This window comes from Strix aluco, chromosome 10 (genome assembly GCF_031877795.1).
Source record: "Strix aluco isolate bStrAlu1 chromosome 10, bStrAlu1.hap1, whole genome shotgun sequence".
NCBI lineage: Eukaryota > Metazoa > Chordata > Aves > Strigiformes > Strigidae > Strix > Strix aluco.
The window spans coordinates 26,926,017-26,945,438 of NC_133940.1; the positions used below are offsets into that span (position 1 = coordinate 26,926,017).

General features: G+C 44.3%; 1 protein-coding gene across 1 annotated transcript; it reads right to left on the reverse strand.

Moving 5' to 3' along the window:
• Positions 1–385: 385 nt before the first annotated feature.
• On the reverse strand, positions 386–16,815 carry LOC141927761 (transmembrane protein 182-like). Its single transcript, XM_074835023.1, has 5 exons — positions 16,609–16,815; positions 13,923–14,040; positions 11,754–11,852; positions 9,000–9,137; positions 386–1,256 (listed from the first exon to the last, which is right to left on the reverse strand). The coding sequence occupies exons 1-5, from the start codon at positions 16,759–16,761 to the stop codon at positions 1,027–1,029; spliced, it is 738 nt and encodes a 245-aa protein (XP_074691124.1). The 5' UTR covers positions 16,762–16,815; the 3' UTR covers positions 386–1,026.
• Positions 16,816–19,422: the final 2,607 nt, after the last annotated feature.

Below are 19,422 nucleotides of genomic sequence, written 5' to 3' on the forward strand. Positions count from 1 at the left end.
CTGCATATAGAGTATAAATTACTTCACCTCCAGTACCTCGACAGTTTGGTGTAGAATTAACATGCATTACTCTCCGTAGGACCACTGCAATCTGTCAGACAACGTATACCTGAGCAATTGCAAGAATTTAAAAATATCTAAATGGTATATAATTTGTCTTTTCGGAGCTGCACCTGTAGAATATAACAAGGTCCCACGCTGAGCTGGCTGACAGGGTCTACCATAACAAACAAAATAAAAAATAACTGTGATTGTTCCTACTTCCTTTCCCCCAACTCTGACCATCTTCCATTTTTTGGGTTGCGAATCCCCACAACACTGCATCCAGGGAAAATATTAAAAGCACAGTAATGTGGTGCTGTAAAGAAATGCTAATTAATTCATGTTAGGTTTCATGCCACAGAAATTGGTTTATTCACTCATTGAAAGTTAGGTTAGGTCCAGGTACATTTGTATCATCAGAATCAGGGCTTTTAAGGAAAAAAAAAAGTTTCTCATGTTTCCCGACATCCCATTAAAATGGTTGTCCTTTGACATCAATTAGAGCCAGCTAAAAAAAAAAAAAATCATCCTTAATTGCTTTTCAGAAATAGACATTATAGCATACACCGCCACAGCCAGATTTGATTACCTTTTACAAGAAACAAGGATGCTGGGAATGCTATAAAACTCCAGCTCTGCTGAATATGGATGCGGGGCTCTGCTGACAGAAACAGGAGCTGGGGGAGCTGCTTTCCACAGCGGCGGCACTTCCTTGGGCTGCAGAGAAAAACCCATAGACACATCTAAATTTCTCAAAATTGTATAAAAATGCTGAAGGGGGATGTTCAGCTGGCTGGCTTTGGATGGACAGTGGTTGGATGCTCAGTGCTCCACCCCTGCCTCCACGTAAGTGTGAGTGTAATCATGCACCTATACCAACAATTGCAGCTACAAAACGATCTAGTCCTCAAAACTTGTGAACGTTTCATTACAAGGAGCATCACCAATTTTCTCAAAAGGCTTTCTCAGCGTGGCAAATTTGTCTTACTCCAGGGACTTCATAATGTCTCTGCCGATCAGGTAGAAGAGGAGTCCAGAAAGTAAAACCAGGGGCACTCCCGCTGCGGCGAACATGAACGACCACCCATAATACACGTGCACGGGTACATCGTCCGTGCACTTCTCACTTCTCTCCAGAAGGATGTACTTCTGAAAATCAGCGGCAAACTCCTTCCAGATCACAAAGAGAAATATGAGCAGGAGAAATAAGCCTCCTGGAAAGAGAGACAAAGATGAGTTATTCTCTGCATGTGAAACACAGGAATGAAACTGAGAAAAGATCACAACAGATTTCCATTTATTCTTGCAGGTCCTTTGCATCAAAGCCTAGTGTTGCAGAATTATTGTTCATGACATTGCTCTGCAGGCTCCTGTGAAAGCCAAGCTCACCACAGGAGAGACCCACACCACCGCAACCAGCTCCTGCCCAGCCGCAGGCACACTGACACCTCATGCTTTAACCGCTACCGAGGGCTCCGTTACAGCTGGATACGGCCACGGAGAAACCATCATGAACACGGCTGATATTCCCAGCAGGGATCTGCATGAGGCTAGCTCTGCATTCCTGTCTTAAAGGTGGGTCAGTTTGCCCTTTTTATTTTTAATTTGTCTGAGTGGGAAGGCGAGACTAAGACTTTTTTCTTTTTTTGTCTACCCTTCCAAGTAGTGTCAGATCCACACTCCACCAGAAAAGCAAAGATACAGAGATCAGTCCTGCTGATGACAAGCGTTCTCCAGCATCGGACCTGCTACCCCTGGCACCGGTGCAAGCAGAGCCCGTGCAGACACTGAGCAGCTGCTGCAGCTCGTGGCAGCTCCCCTTCACGCCTGGTGTTACCCCTCCTTAAACTGAGCTTCGCAAGCAAGTATTAAAACACATGGCAAGGAGTATAGATGCTGCTGTTTTGCAGAGAAATAACACATAATAGAGGGGAAAAGGCATGTAGCCATGAGGTATTAATCTCAGATGGGTTACTAAATAACAGAATAATAAAAAGAATAATAAACAGCTTATACCATGAGGCTAGAAAGTCTTTTCATTGGCAAGTGAGACCTCCTTTGACCTCCCCTGGAGCCAGGCGGGAGGAGAGCCAAGGCCACACTCCAGCCTGAGCAACGAGTGCAAGGTCAGCACCTTGCTTAGCAAGGGTTCTCTCTCCTCGGAGCCTCCCAAGCCTTGCAGGATGCCTGCGACCCAAATAGCAGATCTCCCGTGAGACCTCGCCATCTCTTATTTCCAGATGCATACCCGTCGAAGGTCAGCGTCTACAGGAAGAGCTCGGTCACATCTGAAAAGCACGTGGCAAACAGGCACCTCCCGGGCCCGGTACAGTCCCCGGTGGGTTTGGGGGCTTCGGTGACTTAATAGGAACCTCCTTTCCCCATAATTCAAAGTGATGGAGGTCGGAGGCTGCAGGTCTAGCTCCCCCGTGTGAAGCAGATGACAAAAAACTAGCGTGGCCCCAATATTATTTACTGTGTCGCATTAAAGAATATGTACAGTGCACTTTAAAGTCAACATATATTAAAACTAAATAGTGGCGGTGTGATGACAGATCTGAAAGCACTTCAATAATATCTGATCTTGCTACTTCACAGCTAGAAGCTTCCTATTTTTAAATGGTGCCATATAACATATAGATATACACACACACACACACACATATATGAAAGAAATACATCACAGATTACAATATTTTTATAGTAGAAGTAAACAGCTCAAAACTAATTTACTTGACAAGTTACCACACAGTTTTCTGGATGTGTTGTGGCTTCTGTTGGATTTAACTTTTCCCCTTGAAATTTTTAAATCAGAGGTAGCTTGTACTATCTTTAATTATTCTTCTTGGCAGCTTATACACTACAAAATCCAACTCCCATGCTAAGCAAAGGAGTGGGTAAAGCTTGACATTGATATATCTGCTTAGCAATGGTAGTTACTGAAACCTTGGTCAGAGAAAACAGGTCAGTGTTTAACTGTGTTTCTGCTTATAATAGATATAAGCGCATCTGCTGCTACAAACCTCCGCTTCACATCTTGCAGCCAAAAATGAGACTTCCGTGAAGGTACAGAGCGTTCAAAGTCCTCTCTAGGTATTATATAGAAGTTGAAGCTACCCAGCCTAAGCTGTCATGACTATTAAACAGCCTCCTATACCCTAAGACTGCAAATTGCATCTTAATGATCAAAACTTGGTGTAACCATATGAATATACTTTACATCACCACACAGTGCTATTTCAAGCCATTCTCCCTTACACGGAAAAGTCCTTATGGTTGCTGGAGAGGCAGGCTAGGAGTTAAACAGCAGCTGTTGTAACATTTGCATGTTCATTGAGATTTTGATACCACTTGAAATTAAGTGCACAAATAAATATTTTACACTTAATATGATAGTTGTATGCTTAAAATACCAATTATTCTACTATAAGAAAACAATTGCATGTTTAAATAGTCACATGTCCTTTACAAAATACAATATATTGATAAGAAGGCAATTAAGTCTTTATTACTGATGTAATTTAAAATTAAATTAATTAGATAGCAACTGAACCTTGAAAAGTGCTCTTTTAAAGATCAATTTCTATTTCATTAACTTATAATACCTACCGTAAGAGATGCAAATGAAAACGTAGCCCCAGTGGGACAGAGGTTACGGGCACAGTAGCATACTTCTGAATTCTCCTACTTTTCTTTAAATAACCAGGGGGTTTGCGTTGAATTGTCCCAGCCTCATTTATTGAAGCAATCAGATTAAAACCTACCAATTCTTACTGAGGAGGGTGTGGGGAAGCCCCGTGAGAGGGTGGCACCATCCCTGAGTGCACCAGGAGCTAAGGATGGGGAAATGGTCCCTCCCCTCACCCCAGGAGAAGTGCCAGTCTGGGTATGGAAGGATTTATTATTAAACAGGTACTGGAGGTGATGGCATGGCCACAGCATCTAAATTAAGAACATTTTCACACTCTGGAAAAATGACAAGAAAATGTAAAGTAAGCAGCCTTCTTCCCTGGAATAATTACAGCTGAGTGGTGAGGAGTCCCTGGGATTTACACCATCTCCTCGGCGAGAAAAGAAAATCAAAAGGGCAGGTGAAGGCGAAGAAGGACGGTGCAAGCGCAGAAAGGGCAGCTCACTGAAAACTGTTCAGCAAAAAATTGCTTACTTGGAACAATCACAAGTATTCATGAAACTGCCTAAAATTTGTCACGCTTTCAAACATTAGTAGACTCTTCACAATGAGAAAATCAGGATGTTTCACTCCCATGTGACCAAAGTAAGTGTTTGGCATTTTATTTTGGATTTTTCATCTTTTGAACAGGTCTTACTTTACCACCTCCTTTTTGGGGCTTTTAGTCTTGGCCGCAGCAGAACGATATCTTCATTTCCTGTCAGCCCCAAATCACTTTGTACAGAGACAGACTTCTTCCTGCCTTGGGCAGCAGAATGAAAAACTGAAAAAAAACCTAGTTTTCTGTCCAAGAAGTGAGCCTGGCATTGGTGCATACACCTGAGACACAGGACGTGTGTTGGGTTTGGGTAAGTATAAGTGAGGACCTCAATAAACAAGACCAACCCCACGCTCCTCTCAGCATCCCTATGGTTTCTATCACTGGAAAATTAGCCAAGTGATCTCTTTCTCTCCCTTTCCTTCTGCCTCTGTTCATTAGGATGGTACGGAAAAAAAATTAACTGCGAAACTCCGTCTCAATGCTGATGAGGTCAATGGCATCTTCTGGGGAGGGACTAATTGCAAGAAAATTGAAGTGGGGTATTAAATCTTTCTCCTTCGTACACTGCTAACTGCAGGACAACAAACCCTGGTGCTTCATCTCCCCCTCCCAGGAGGGCTGCACCTTCGTTGTGAGTAAATTGGAGTCGGGCTTTTTCTTTCTCGCACTTTATATCCTTGTGACACCTTTATAGCTGCTAATTGTAGGGACAGGTGAGTGAACTCAATCTTTAACTCTTATTCTGTGGAAGCTACTGAACTTTCGTGTAATCTGCTAATTATGAGAATAATGAACTTTGACTCATTCGCCTTTCTCACTAGTTGCCTCTTAAGGATGTTAATAACAAGGAAATGGAGGGGTGACCTTCAGCTGCCCTTCCATAACTGTCAGTCTTTACTGCATGTGGGGAGCCTGAGATTGCCAAAATGGAGATGCTTGATTTGGGAAGTGGAATCTGAGCACAAAACTCAGCACTTTAACTCACAGGACTGGCAAAGGTGCCTTTTTTTTTTAATGCAGTCAGCTCATGCTGAAGAGCATGACCACAACACGACTCCAAAAGCTCAGGAAAGGCTTTGTGCTCACGGCCTCAGCGATCTCGGGGCTGCGGGATGGTGCGAGCATGCCTGTGCGTGCCATGTAAGTGGGGATGGTGGAGAAACAGCACCGGCACCGCAGCGGCTGAAGAAGTGTGGAGTGTACATGGTTCATCCTGTATCTGTGCTTTCCAGTGTAAGGCAAGCTTATAATAAGCTCCTCTTTGGGTTGCTTAACACTACCTGTGTTACGCATCATTATTGCTTGCTTTGAAAACTCACCGTACGCTCACGCTTTGCCTGTCCGCTCCCTCCAGAGCAGCTTCCTCCCCCCTGAGCAAGCCACCAGGTAGAGCTCAGGTCATTTTTCCACTGAAGCCTACAGCTATGCAGCTGGTCCAAACGTATTAAGGCAGCACTAGGAGCTCAGTAATTGCCCTAGGTCTGGATGAAGCGTGGGCTCACTTCTAAGCTTGGTCTCTAAAATCCCCAAAGAAATGAAAACCCAGGAGCACAAGCACAGAAAACTGAGGAGCACAAGTACAGAAAACCAAGGAGCACAAGCAAAGCTGTCTCAGTAATTCAAACCATTTCCAGAAGCTGCAGTGCAGCGTTCACTCGGCCCTCTCGGTGACATTGTAGTGATAATTAATCATATTGTCATCTGACTATTGAAACAAGGGGACAATTAGTCACCAGGCAGATCTGCCTCCCCCTTGCAAGCACCGAAGCTAAGTCTGCGATGGCAAACGTTAGAAGGAAAGCAGCACGCTGGCTATTTGCTCGTGCAGTTGGGGTGCTTTTGGGAGCAGGCTGGCAAGGATAACTGCTCAGCTGGAGAGGTAGATGTGCAAATGCAAGCAGCAGCAAATGTCAGATGGGCTCCGGCTGTATTTCCCAAGTCACCCAGAAGAGGAAATCAAGGGGGATGGCTCCAGTCCTTTGAAAGGGCTCTCAGAAATGCCACCCACCGAGCACTACATTTGTTACGGTAGCTGGCAGACAGTCAGATTTGTCCTCTTGAAAGTACAGTAAATAAAAGGCATCTTGGAGAGGTAACCCAAGGAGACCTAATTGAGCGATAACAATCTTCACCCTTAGGCGTTGAATTCCCCCTTCGTGACAGAGGGGCACACGTAACTCCTCCAGATCATGTCAGGCTGGTTATCCATAAATGTGCTTGGGAGTGCATTTGCACCGGTAATATCTTCAGAGGCTTTCGGTGGCAAATGTTGCATCATTTTGCAATGATTAACCAGGGCTGTGATGTCACGACCTCAGCATGGGCTGCTGCCAAAAGGGGCAGAGGGAGTTTACGGACAGAATAAAGCTGCATCTAAAGGATGCCCTGAGAGGCTGGGGCATCTTTCAGCCATGGTGCCCCATCTCACCATCTGACTACCAGACCACGTTCCTACTCTACACATTGCCAGCATTTTCACACTTCCTCAAGGAGAGATCATTTCTGCAAGGGAGGTTAATTAACACTGACCCATAGGCCATGATTAGAAGACAAGACGCGCTTTCTCCTGCGTTGTCTCTCTCCATCCCGCTATCTGAAGGAAAGGGATGGCTAGGGAGTTGAAGCTGTGTTAAATCTATTGTTCCTACTGCTTAGTGCAATTATGCAAAATATTTTTAGAAGGGATAGCAAGAAAATAACCATGGAGGCAGGCATCCTGAATCCATCAGGAAGTCAGTGTCAAGCAGGATCCAGAGGTTTGAGTTCAGGATACCCCCACCCCCCAAAAAAGGATCAGTTGAAACTCTAAGCAAACTTTGCTGAAAATGCTGAAATACTATTTCATTCTCCTAGCTATCATTTAGATTGAAAATACAGCAGGAATTCTATTTCAGCTGAACTCATTCCTCCTAATGACAGTTAATAACAATGATTGCTGTTCAGATTGAAACGGCTTTAATACAAACTTCAATTTAAACAGCAGCATCTTTGTCTAATGCCAAGAGGTTTATGTGATGCATAATCAGCTCTTCTAAAAAGTGTCACATTCTATGCCCTAGCTTTTTAATCAAGAAGTAGTCAAATAAAGTGCAGAAACAATGAAAAAAAAAAAATGAATACAGTGATTCAGTATTACTTGACACCCTTTTCTGTGTGATATTTTATTTATCTGGCCAGTGTCAGAAGGTGATTGATCTCAGGTTTTCTATTTGGGCTGAAAGTTGAGTGTTTTGAAGAAATAGGGCTTTAACTGAGGTAGCCAGAGTGTCACATGTGAGGGAATTCAAATATTCGGCCCTAGTCTCACAAGAAGAGATGACTTCAATGTACACACATGTCAAGTGGCCAACACTACTCAGTAGAAGGCATTGGTACCTGATGGAGATCTGATAACAAGACCGTTGCACTCCCACAGGAAATCCGTGCGTGAAAACCACATGAAATTTGCCTTTAGAATAATTAAACCCAACCAAGTATTTATTAAACTATATAAGAAAGAAATAAGCAGATACCCCCAGGCTTGCTGCCCTCCCTTCAGTAACTGAAGACCTGGAGGCAAATGGAAAATTGGATAAAATGCAAAGTGAATTAGCAAAGGCACATAGGGTCAAATTGGTTTAGCGCCTTCCCAATTTTTTAGACAAATAGATAGATGTCATCTTCCTTCATGTTGGAGGAGATAGAAATTAGGAAAGAAGCTATAAAATGGATAGGGATCTAAATAATGGGGGAAAAGAGTAAAAGGTAATAATAGCAGGGCATGGTGAGATTGGAAGTTCCTCCAGGGTCAGTGTTGGGACCTTCCTTGTTAAATATTTTGATGAATGTTTTCAACCCCCAAAAACTTGGTCATACTCAAAGCCCAGACTGGAGGAAAGATGCTGGCTTGTGTTTGATTCATGCTGTATATGAGGAAGCAGGACCTGGTGTGCTATCCATAAATAAGCAGTGGTTTTTCAGAGAAAGGCCTGACTTCATTATGAAGTTCTTCACTTGGCATGGCTCAGCTGAGCTCCAGCCCTTAGCTGCTTGAGTCACAAAAAAGCTTTTTTCTGAGTTTGAGTCACTGTTATAAGTCAAGTATTTCTACTAGTTAAGCCAGTTATTCCTTCTCAAATACAGAAAAGGAAAAAGCCCATGTGATAATTCAGTGGAATCATTTGTAATGGCAGTGGGAATAACGAATAAATGCCTATTTTTAATTCATTTTCCTGCTGTGCCACCGCTATATCTTTTCAGGTTTTATTAAGCCAGCCCTCCCATTTTGAGTCGCTGGGTACGCCTTTCATCACTCAGTGGGTTTCCAGCTCTAACGGATGTTAGCAGCAGAGACAGGAGAGGCCCAAATGCAAAGACTGACTTAGGGGAACAGAGCGTGGCTGACTGCTGCCCAGGGTTAACGCAGCTACGGACTTTATTAAAATAAAAGGCTCTGCTCCTCTGGGTTGCATAGAAGAGTAGGAAAAAAAAAAAATAAAAAATTTTTCCCAAAACCCAGCCTCCCTAGGACTAAGGACTATCTTGCTAAAGCTTGACTGAGCATAGAGGTTTAATTGCAGTGGGGGAAGAGGGAAATCATTTACTCCAAGTCAGCGCAGCTCCCATCAGAGCCCCCATCTCCCCCGCCAGTGCCTCACCCCGGCTGCCTCCCGGTCCCCTGCACACACCAAGCGGAGCTCGGCCGCTGCGTTCCTGCCCCAGCCATATCCCGGTGCCGCCGCTTACCCGAGGCGAGGAGGAATCCACCTCCCACTTTGTAGGACCGGGGGCTGACGAAGGGCACGCCGCACACCAGCAGCAGCCCTCCCACCAGCCCGGCGGCGACCGCCAGCATGATGAACGCCGTCCAGAAGCCTCTGTACACTGCACGGTCAAAAACAGTAAAGTCAGGGAAAGGAGAGGAAAAGCAGTTTTCTTCAGTCCATGCTTAACTCCTGCTTCAGCAAAAGCAGTAACCTGTAAAGCTGCTCACGTTAGGCAGAGCTGGAGCTCCTGCTTTGCTAAGTCCCTGCTGCGGCATGGGTGCGATGTGCCTGGAAGCGGTGTAAGTTCAGGTTGAATGTCGTGCCCTACATAATGGGATTGGAATGAGTACAAGGGGTTGGAAGGGCTTGCCAGGGAAGCACGCCACAAAAGGGGGTGAGAGTAAAGGACACCGTGCTTAGCTGTGCCTGTGGGGAATGGAAGAGCTTGGCAAGAAAGGAAAGAAAATAGCAACATTTGGGGAGATGGAATCAGACCACATCTTTGTTCCATTTTAATTAACACTTACAGAAGGTGCCAGGTTCCTAGTTTAAAATAAAGGCAGTTTTTGTTAGCAGGACTGCAGGGAAAACGGGAGCTCATGATTTCCCCCATTAATGACCATGCTTGACTCCAAGTAAGAGAACAAGGCAAGAGAACAGCTGCCTCTTCATCCACTGAATTTGGGGGGTTTGCTGTGACTTCATGTAGTCACACCAGCCAGAGCCGAGCAAGCCTGCGTCCCTCACATCCCACAGGATGGGATGCAGCACACTAATTTCAGTCTCCCAGTAGCCAAGTCTCTTCCAGCCACTGCCATAAACCTTGGCCAAAGGTGGTGGTCTTCAGGCAGAGACTCTCCGATACCCTGCTCCCCGTTCCCCTGATTTATCTGATCCCCTCAAACTGCTACATCTCGCTCTGCCTCTTGTTTTTCAGAAGCGCTAGTTAGAGAGATTTAAGCTGAGCGCAAGCAAGTCGGTAATGCTGAAATGATTCACACTTGAAAGAAAAATGATACAGAAAAGATGCGTTTTACTCATTTTAAACCATTTTGTCAGGAGAGCCACTTAGGGAAAGATAAGTATCTTGAACTCTCCAAAACCACAGAATTCATTTTCATGTTTAACCTCCCGTCACCCGTTTCTCTCAGGGAGCCTAAGAGGATGCAGATAAGCCAGAATTATCTCTGGAGCAGGTAATAGCTGGAGGACCCCTCTTCTTGGACGGCCTCCTGTTTTGTCATCATTTGCATATGAGGACGGACTGGCTTGAAATAAAATGAATGTTAACAACAGAAGTACCTGCTCTCTGCAGATGTCTGAGGGCTTTGCAGTGGGGTTGGTGCAGCAGAAGAGCCCAACACTCCCACTGCCCTATAAATGTGGGTGCTGAGATATCCTCATCTCCCCAGGGATCGTAGCACCGAGGTGAATTGGCAGAGCCCTGCAGCACCCCAGGGTGCAGCCCCTGCGCAGAGCCTGCCCCCAGCACCCTCCTGGGACCCGTCCCAACAGGCATTTCTGTGAGGCAGCTGAAGAGGGTTTCATAGCAAGGGCTGACGGGCAGGGACAGATGCTTCCATGGCCCTTTATTTAGTATGGAAAACATAGTGCGTTTATCAGCAGGATCATTCAGAAACTAGACGTCATGCCTGCCTCTCCTAAGCTGAAAAAATCCCACCGGTTAACCCACATGTTTGCTGCACACAGCCTGCAACGGGCTCCTCCTCCGCCTGCCGACAGGTCCCTCGTATCCAACTGACGCTACGGCGTGTTCCCTGAGGCAGGAATCCTGCACAGCACAAGAAACTAGCTGCTCTCCCTCACATGCTCCTACTGACAAATGTTTCTTTTTTTTTAATTAATTCCTCATAAAAAAAATAAAAAATAAAAATAAAAAAGGTACTGCTAAAGGCTAAGGAAAAGGTCAAGATGTTTGTTTGTGCAGTATGCCTGCCCCAGATCCCCGGAGGCAATGCAGAGTGATGCACACTATTTAAAGAAATCAATTCATTTCAAAAAAGATCATGGCATTAATTCTAGCTGCTGCCACCAATTTAGCAAATTAAAATTCCTAACAGCAGCTGATTCATTAAAGAACTCTGAAAATATAGAGAAACATAAATAAAAAGGGAACCAGTTGAAAGGAGAGCTCTCCAACTGTGCCATATTCGGTGTGTTAAAAATAAGCCAGTCACCTACATGGATCTTCTAACAACTCGGTCTTTAACTGATTTTCCAGTGTTTGTTTATTTTGCCTTGCAACAAATCAACACCAGAGCTCTCCCAGGAAGCCAGACTGGAAACAAATCAGCACTGGGCTGCCACAAACCTGCAGCCCAGGAGAAATTACTTTTCTTGCTTGCCCACAGAGTCTGGATTTGGCCATGGGGTTGAAGCCCTTTGTCTCCAGCTCCTCCCAGTGAGTGATGAGGTGGGAGGGAGTGGATTTAGCATCCTCCCTTGCTCGTAGGAGTAGGTGCTGAGCACCCAGTGGGAGGGTGCATGGCTCATGGCCAGGCATGGCTGGGTCTGGAGGAGAGAAGATGTGGGAGAACATCTCGATGTGCTTATAGCCTGGGGCAGTCAACTAAGCAAGGCCGTTTTCCAAAAGTCTTGGTCACACTTGGCCACATGCATTTACAATGGGAGAACCACAGCACTGACACACATTGTAAATCTCTGCCCGATCGCTTGGGAAAGGAGCTCCGGGGGGAGGAGGCAAGAAACCCACCTGCAGTTGTGTCATAGGAAGGGTGGGGGAAAGGTCCAAGAGCAATGGGCATGGGAAAGAGGTAGCCATGCATGCAGAACTTGGGGTGTGCTTGGCTGGCTGAAAAAGAACAACAAAAAAAATTAATCCCTATTTGCTTTTCTTTTTTTGCAAAATCACAGTTATAGCATTCAGATGGCAAGGTATTATTCTGCAAAACCTACAAAACCCTCACTGAAATCAGAAAGCTGGGGAGTAAAGACAGATAGTAAATCCTGGTCAGAAAGAAAAAAGAAAAAGAAGAATGATGAGAGAAAGGAAATATAAGAGGATCTGAGACTGCTACCCTTACATCTTCTCATCTTCATAACCTGAGTCTGAGGTGGACATAAATAATGAAAGATGGAGCAACTGAAATCAGTGTAAATATTCCCATTGCTCTTTTCCTCCAGAAAATGTGTCAGACGGTCTGGAAGGGACAAAAGTATTTGGGTACCAGAACAAGCTCCCTCACAAGACCTCCAGTTTGTGAGAAGGGAAAGCACAATTAGAATGGAAGTGCCCCATCAATATTAATACCATTGAGGCTTATCATGATTAACGGTAATAGAATGAATGTTAAATGAATTAATTAATGGTTGGCCACTTATTTAAATATGTTCCCCAGCTCAAAGGAACACTTTATAATAGGTGGACATTAGTTCATGCTAAATTGACTATGGAGTACCTATTGAATTAATTATTACATTCATAAGAGCAGCAAATTAATTTGCCATGATCAATCCTATTATAATAAATACCTAAAGAAGTAACACAAATTTGCCAGTTATCAGTAAGAGTCATTTTACTTCAGGTAACATTATATTATATCATGCATTTCCATATAATGTAATTAGATAGCAAACTCACTCTCTCAAGCCTGTCCTTTTTTATCAAAAAATTTCTGTATGAAAAATCTCATGTTGTTCAGCTGAACAGTGGCAGTAACTGTTCCTGCAAGATTTTAGAGGAAACACAGGTCAGGGACTGGTGGACAGCAAAGTCATCTGAAATTTTAATCACTGCAGAGTAAATTTATTGTGGGAATCTGCATTATCTGCAGCCAAATGCCCTACGAGACGATCACGCTGCTTCACAGGCACGTAAGTATCTTTGAGCAGACTGAAACCCCAGCAAGCACAGGGTCAAGGCTTTTGCAGCATTTAAAACCTTTGCAGAACTGTTTAAAATCTCTTTTTTCCATCCCCAATACTCCTCTAGGGTTGCAGCATCCCAGGGAAAGGCTGTCCTCTAATTCCCCACTGCGCGCTAACGCGGGCGAGCCGGCTGCTGGCTTGGCCGCCGGCGGGGCTGGTGCCAGGCCTGCTGTGGGGTGGTCTCACTCCTTTGCTCTTTCTGGTGGGAGCACCTGGTTCACTGGACCAAGACCCCACACTTCACTGCACGTGGGCCACCAGGCAGCACCAACTGGTGTCTCAGAACAGGTTTCACCTTCTCCTTCAATTTTTTTTTTTTTGAAGAGTGAATGTGCTTTCAGAAAAAAACATGATTTTGCATAATCTCTGTTTATTCACACGCGTAATTTTGATGACCTTTAAAAGCAAAACAGGCAAGATCTTACAATACAGGTCTTGTGTGCTTAAGAGCATAAAGACATGTGGTTACGGCTCTCCGTGGCCCACCACTGCCCACTGCTAGAGGTCCTGAGCACCCAGGGAGAGCACACTCGTGCACGTCCAGCCTTCCCCGTGCTGAAATGAGTGGGAGGTGGGAATGCTCAGCATCCCAATGGCTGAAAACGCTGACAGAAGAGCAGTGCTAACGGCCAGGAAAGACATGGGCTCAAATTTAGCAGCCCTTAGCTGAAAACAAACATCAGGAGGTATGAGGTGGGGAGGGGAGAGTTGTCCTTGCTGGTGGAAGCCACCTCTCCAAAAGTAAGTGATATATTAAATGGCATCAAGAGTTTCCTATATTTCTGTGAACAATCCTCTGAGAACAAAATCCAAGTCAAAAAAAAGAGCATAGAAAGGGTGAGCCAAGTTTGCTTTTGATAGAGAGACAATGAGAATGAAAAAAAAAATGAAAAAAGGTCAACTGCCTCCTCATCCCTGGGAGCCCTTTTGTGCTTGTTTGCAATTCAAACACTGAGCAAATGCTGTGGATGTGGTGCGGTGGCATTGTACTCACTGTACCAGAAGGTCCAGATGGTCTCTGGGTAGCCCTCGCCAAAGAACCAGCACCGCCAGAAGAAGCCCTCATGATGGAAAGTGAGGATCTCCTTCCTGGCCTCTGCTGGTGTTTCAGCCTGTGAAGAAATGAAAGCCCAAGCTGATACAGGGATGATCATGGTAGAAAGGTGGAAAGTGTGTATTTTTTGCTTAGAGAGTTGCTGGTTTCCTTTTTTGTTGGGGTTTTCATTTGTTGTTGTTTGAGTTGGTTTTGGAGGGGATGGGGAACACAGAGGCAACTACTGTCCTTGACTTTCTGCCATATCACAGCTACAACATATTCTGATAACAAATCGTCCTCCAGACCTTCACAGGACAGATTTTCTTTCTTTAATATCTTTAAACCACTGATTGCCAGAGCTGGACACATATGTTGGGGAGCAAAGTATTCTGGGTGTATTCTACTTCTTAGACACTTTCCTTAAATAAATGTTATTGCTGTTGTAACCAGTAGGAAGCAGGTTGATTACCAGGTGAACGATTTTAGGTGTGACCCAATGCAACAGTTCTGATGTCCTTGCTACTCTGCAGGATCCATGTATGGTCTGGTTTAACCCCAGAAGCCCAACTCTAACACTCCCAGTGAGCCTCTTCCAATCATCAGCCCAACGGTTTCCTTCTTTCTCTCCCTCTGCTGAGCCCAGTAGAAGTTATGCTAAATTTAGGTGAGACACAAATTACCCTGCTCACACCAGTCTTCTCATAGACTACGATAGCGATGTTGAGAATTTTTCCTTTTTTATGAGTCTATTTCAACCCCGTGACCAGACCTGTGAGCACAAGGTTTAGGTCTTCTCAGAAGGGAGGATATTGCAAAGTTGAGCATTGGACTATTTACCAAAAAACTTATTAAAACTATAGCCAAAAGCAATTTTATCTTTATCACACACCGTTTAGTAAAGGAGACATGACTGCTACAAAATTACATTTTGCGGAGGATGGAGAAACTCCATACGGGATTGAACCCTGTGAACTAGAGAAAGCAGACAAGACTCAACAGGGAGGTGCTAGAGATACTTCCCTCGCCTCGAGAGTTTTATGCGTCAAGTTATGACCAATTCCAGAGCTCTGACCTGATTCTCCTTTTACTTTCAGGAGAAAAGACCAGCTATGACAATGGTAACAGCCCTCAAACTTCATCAGCTGGATGGCTGCTGACTTTGTGCATCTACGGCACATTTAATCGCTCTCTGGCAGATACTCAAGACCATCCTTATCTGTAAGGGACAGAATTTGCCAGTTTAAGAAAGGGCAGAGAAGGTAAAAACACAGCCTGCTGTACACAACTGGTAACTGAAATAGAAATAATAGAAACAGTGTCTGAAATAGAAATAAAATAGCTCAGAGGAAGAGTAAGAGCAGTTCCTATTTCTGCCTGGTGCTTTTGAAGTCGCTCTGCCTTAGTGACAGGCACACTAAGACTTTGGCCAAGAGTGTATCTTAAATGTTTGAGATGCTTATTCATGTCGTGCAGTGCAATGTCTCTAGTCTCTCCCCTTTAAAAGACAACAGCACAAACAAAAATCTGAAACAATTAACATTGTCATTTCCCAAGTGCACAAAAACTGAGCGGCGCTCCTCTGTTCGTGACTTTCTGACATCTCTGGGGCTTTACTGTGCTGCTTTAAACAGTAAAGACAGTGTCTTCTGCCTCGCAGTTTTTCTATCTTTTTTTTTTTTTCAATAGAGAAAGTCATTTGGAAACATGACTCAAGTGAACAGTGTCCTACATTTGATTATGGGATTCTAAAATGAAAGAAAATATTTCTTGCTGGCATCATGATGCTTACCCAGTGTGACTCACCACACCAGAAAAAAATCAAACCTAATTGGATTGAACTTTGAAGTAACAAAAAGTCTGCACACAACAAGGATCTTCCTGTCATTTTGTAATTGAAACCACACATTGATCGGCACAAAAACATTTCTGAAGAGTGGGTGGCTCAAGGAACTGATCTGGTTGTTAGTTCATTGAAAAGTTAGACAATAGCAAGTGCAGCTAAAAATCAAACTTTCAAAAGGATCTATAAATGCATGATACTAGCAGTTAGCACTAAAATACCAAATTGTCCTTAGAAAGTTACATTTCCTGCTAACTAAAATCCTATATAAATCTTAATTTTAAAAATATATAGGCCTTTTCTTGTCAGATGGGCAGGAACTCTTTGTCTACTCTGTTCTGCGTCTGATGTTTGCTTTTGTTTTCTGTCTGTGCTGTAGTCGTATCACTTCAGATGTAAATGATTGCCAAGTCCTACACTTTAAAATATGAACTATTTTTAAATGAAGAAACTACAGAGGGAGAAATCTTTTAATGGCAAATATCAGGAGATATCTTTTGTCTTTAGAGGCAAATGCTGTCAACAAGTAAAGCTCTTACATTTTTACCTTTCATTCCCTAATGTTCATATCTGCCAGATTACAGGGGTGCTGTCTTAATGTTTCCTAGACACATTTTACTTCAGTCAAAATGCTAGATACTATGGAAAAGCTGCCTTGGATTGCAAAGGTAGCTCAGGCTGACGTTTTAGCAGGTTGCTTTCAATGAGCATAAATATTGCAGATTTAAAACTTTAAAAATTTAAAATTTAAAATTATTTAAATAAATCAGTTTTTCCAAAATAAGACAATATTTCAGAGTTTACCTCCCCAGTTTGCAGAGTGCTATTCCCACGCTCGAAGACACCGCAGGTCTCTGTAGCTAGAAGCCAGTAATCCGTCCCAAAAGCGATGAGAAAGAGCAACACGCCGGTGCCGCCGAGGATCCCGGCTGTGAGGGCGGCTACTCCAGCCTTCATGGGGAAGCAGGTAGGCAGCAGAGTTGGAAATTAGAAAAGAAGAAAAACACTGAAGTTTCCAGGGTCACTGGAAGAGTGGAACGAGAGAAGTGCTATTTTTGGACATGGATAATAATCCTCTCCTGGCTGGTGAGAGTTTCAGTGGGTGGTGGGAACAGGACTAATAAAAGCAGCTGACCTGGCGTAACCAAACAGCTGTGGCGTTAAGGAACATGACAAATAGCTATTGAGACAGAGCAGGAAGATTTCCAAATAAACACATGGCCGTTCATTTCAGAAGAGCAGTGCAGAGAGCCCTCAGCCTTGGCCCGTCAGGAGCGTCTGTAGGTCACGAGTGGTTACGATGCAGAACTGCCCAGGACACTGGAGAGTTTTTAAAACCCCATTTGCCACATCCTCACAAGTGCAGTGTAGAAGTGGCACTTCTGCAATATGCATCTCCTTCAGCTCCTGTTTCCTCTCAACAAAATGCTCATGCAGCTTTCACACAAAATAACCCCAGAGATCCAAGCAATAACATTAAAACATTGGTGATATCTTAAACACCTTGGCACTCTCAGAAGTGGTGCAACCAACCCATGCAAACACCTTTAGATCTGGCAGGTCCACATCTAGGTAGACATGAAGCATTAAAATCAGGTGTACATACCAACATACCTGGAGTGCCTTGCTCTGCAGCTGTAGAGAGATGTTCTCCCTCCTGCCATAGAAGAGCAGACTATATAGCATCCACACCCCTCCCACCGCCCAAGCCTGCTGTGGAAGAAGTGTCTCAGAGGGACGAGGACATTCCTGCATGGAATTTCATTGCCATTTGGTTCCTAATGTTTTTGTCTTCTGCTGAAGCATCTGCTGTAGATCACTGCCAGGAATGGGATGCCAGACTAGGAAAATTATAATTTCTGTAGAGCAATAACTATATTCCTGTAACATGCCAGGAGGCTGAAGGAGGAAATTTAAATTACAGTGAAAATTCAAGTTCTGGTTTTCTAACCTTAGCCTAAATCATGACCTGTTCTAAAGAGGGGGATAGATGAAGACATTGACTTCCTTATCCTATGGGATTTTGTGTTGCCAAATTAATTTCCAAATCAATTTAATAGTTAAAGATAACTGTGAACATATGGGTATCTCAGAGAAACTGCACACTGGTTAGGGAAACTGGAGAGGGTTGGGTAAAATTTTGACTACACTTCTAGCCAACTGTTGAGGCATATGGACTGATGAATATGCTCGTTCTTCTATGAGCACAATAGACTTTAAATTATAATAATTTACTTTATCCTCTGCATTGTTCTTTCTTAAATATTGCAGGGATAGCTTTTAAATAATACATTAGACCTCTCTTCCTCACTGTCACAGTGGCAGAGCTGCTGTTTGTTTAACTTGACTGCAAGCACGTGAGGCATCCCATCGGATCCAGGAAAGAGGTCCCTGCCCAAAGGAGTCCCCGCGCTGACACGTGGAGGAAAAAAAATGGTGGGACAGGTTGCAGACCTGTCATGCAAGGACAAAACTCGGCCACAGTCCCCACAGCCCTGTTAATTAGAGCTAGAGCGGGACTGCAAGGGGCAAGAGTGCAAGGAGGGCAGAAGAAGTCGTTGCATCTGGTATGATGGAGCAGACAGTGGGTGAGCAAGGCAACAGGGAGCTGCAGGACAGGGCCAGCGGGTCACCTCAAAGGTTAGGTTTACCTCTTGGTTGGTCACTGAAATGGAAGAATGGCTTCTGGTGTTAGTATAACGAGATGGAAGTCCCCACGGCAGGGTTGAATGCTGCTCTTGGCAGGTAGAGACATCATTGTGGGGCATTCAAACAGGGAGCAGTGGATGTGCCTCTGGCGGGAGAGCTGTGGTACAAAGGCCGATTTCAGGGAAGTGAAAATATACATCATGTCTCTGGCCTGATTAACCATCCCTTTTCTTCCAAGAAAATGTTTAGTCAGCTAAGGGAGAGGAGAAATCATTTTGACAAAATAGAGCCTCCCACCGAAAACCCTCGGCGTGCCCATGGGGGAGCAGCGAGCAGCTCTGCTCCTCCTGCGCTCTCTCAGCAGTGCTGCCTGGGAAACGAGCCCTCCTCAGCCCTGCAATTCCACAGCAATAAACACACACTGTCCCTCCTCAGCCACTTACTCGCCCTCCCACATTTAGCTGCTTTCTCCACTAGAAGAAATCCCTGCCACTGCGATAGGTTTGCACGTAGGTGCTTGTGTCCAACCCTCCCTACACCTTCACTTGTCCCATTCCTACACATTTTAACCCTCTCCCAGCCCAGTATATCCACTCTTTTTCCATAGTGTTGAACTGCAGTAACATAGCCACCTCACAGCCATCTGGTTACTTCACAAGCAACAATTACTGCCACAAGATGACCTCTTTGTATTGAACATAAAATGATTAATTAAATACAAAATCCAACATATCTATCACCTAAATAATCTTCAATAAGTGTAGTTTCAATCAGTTGCCATTTAACTAATGTGTAATACTGGTTAAACCTGTCTGAAGCGACAAAGAAAATCGGTTGCCATCTATTCTTGTGATCTATATCTCAAAGCTGAACACAACTGACGGGGGAGCTTTGGCGATGCTTGAAGGAGCTCGGTGAAGACAAGGGTTTGCACACCAGAAGTGAGGACTTTTTTTGCCGATTGCACTG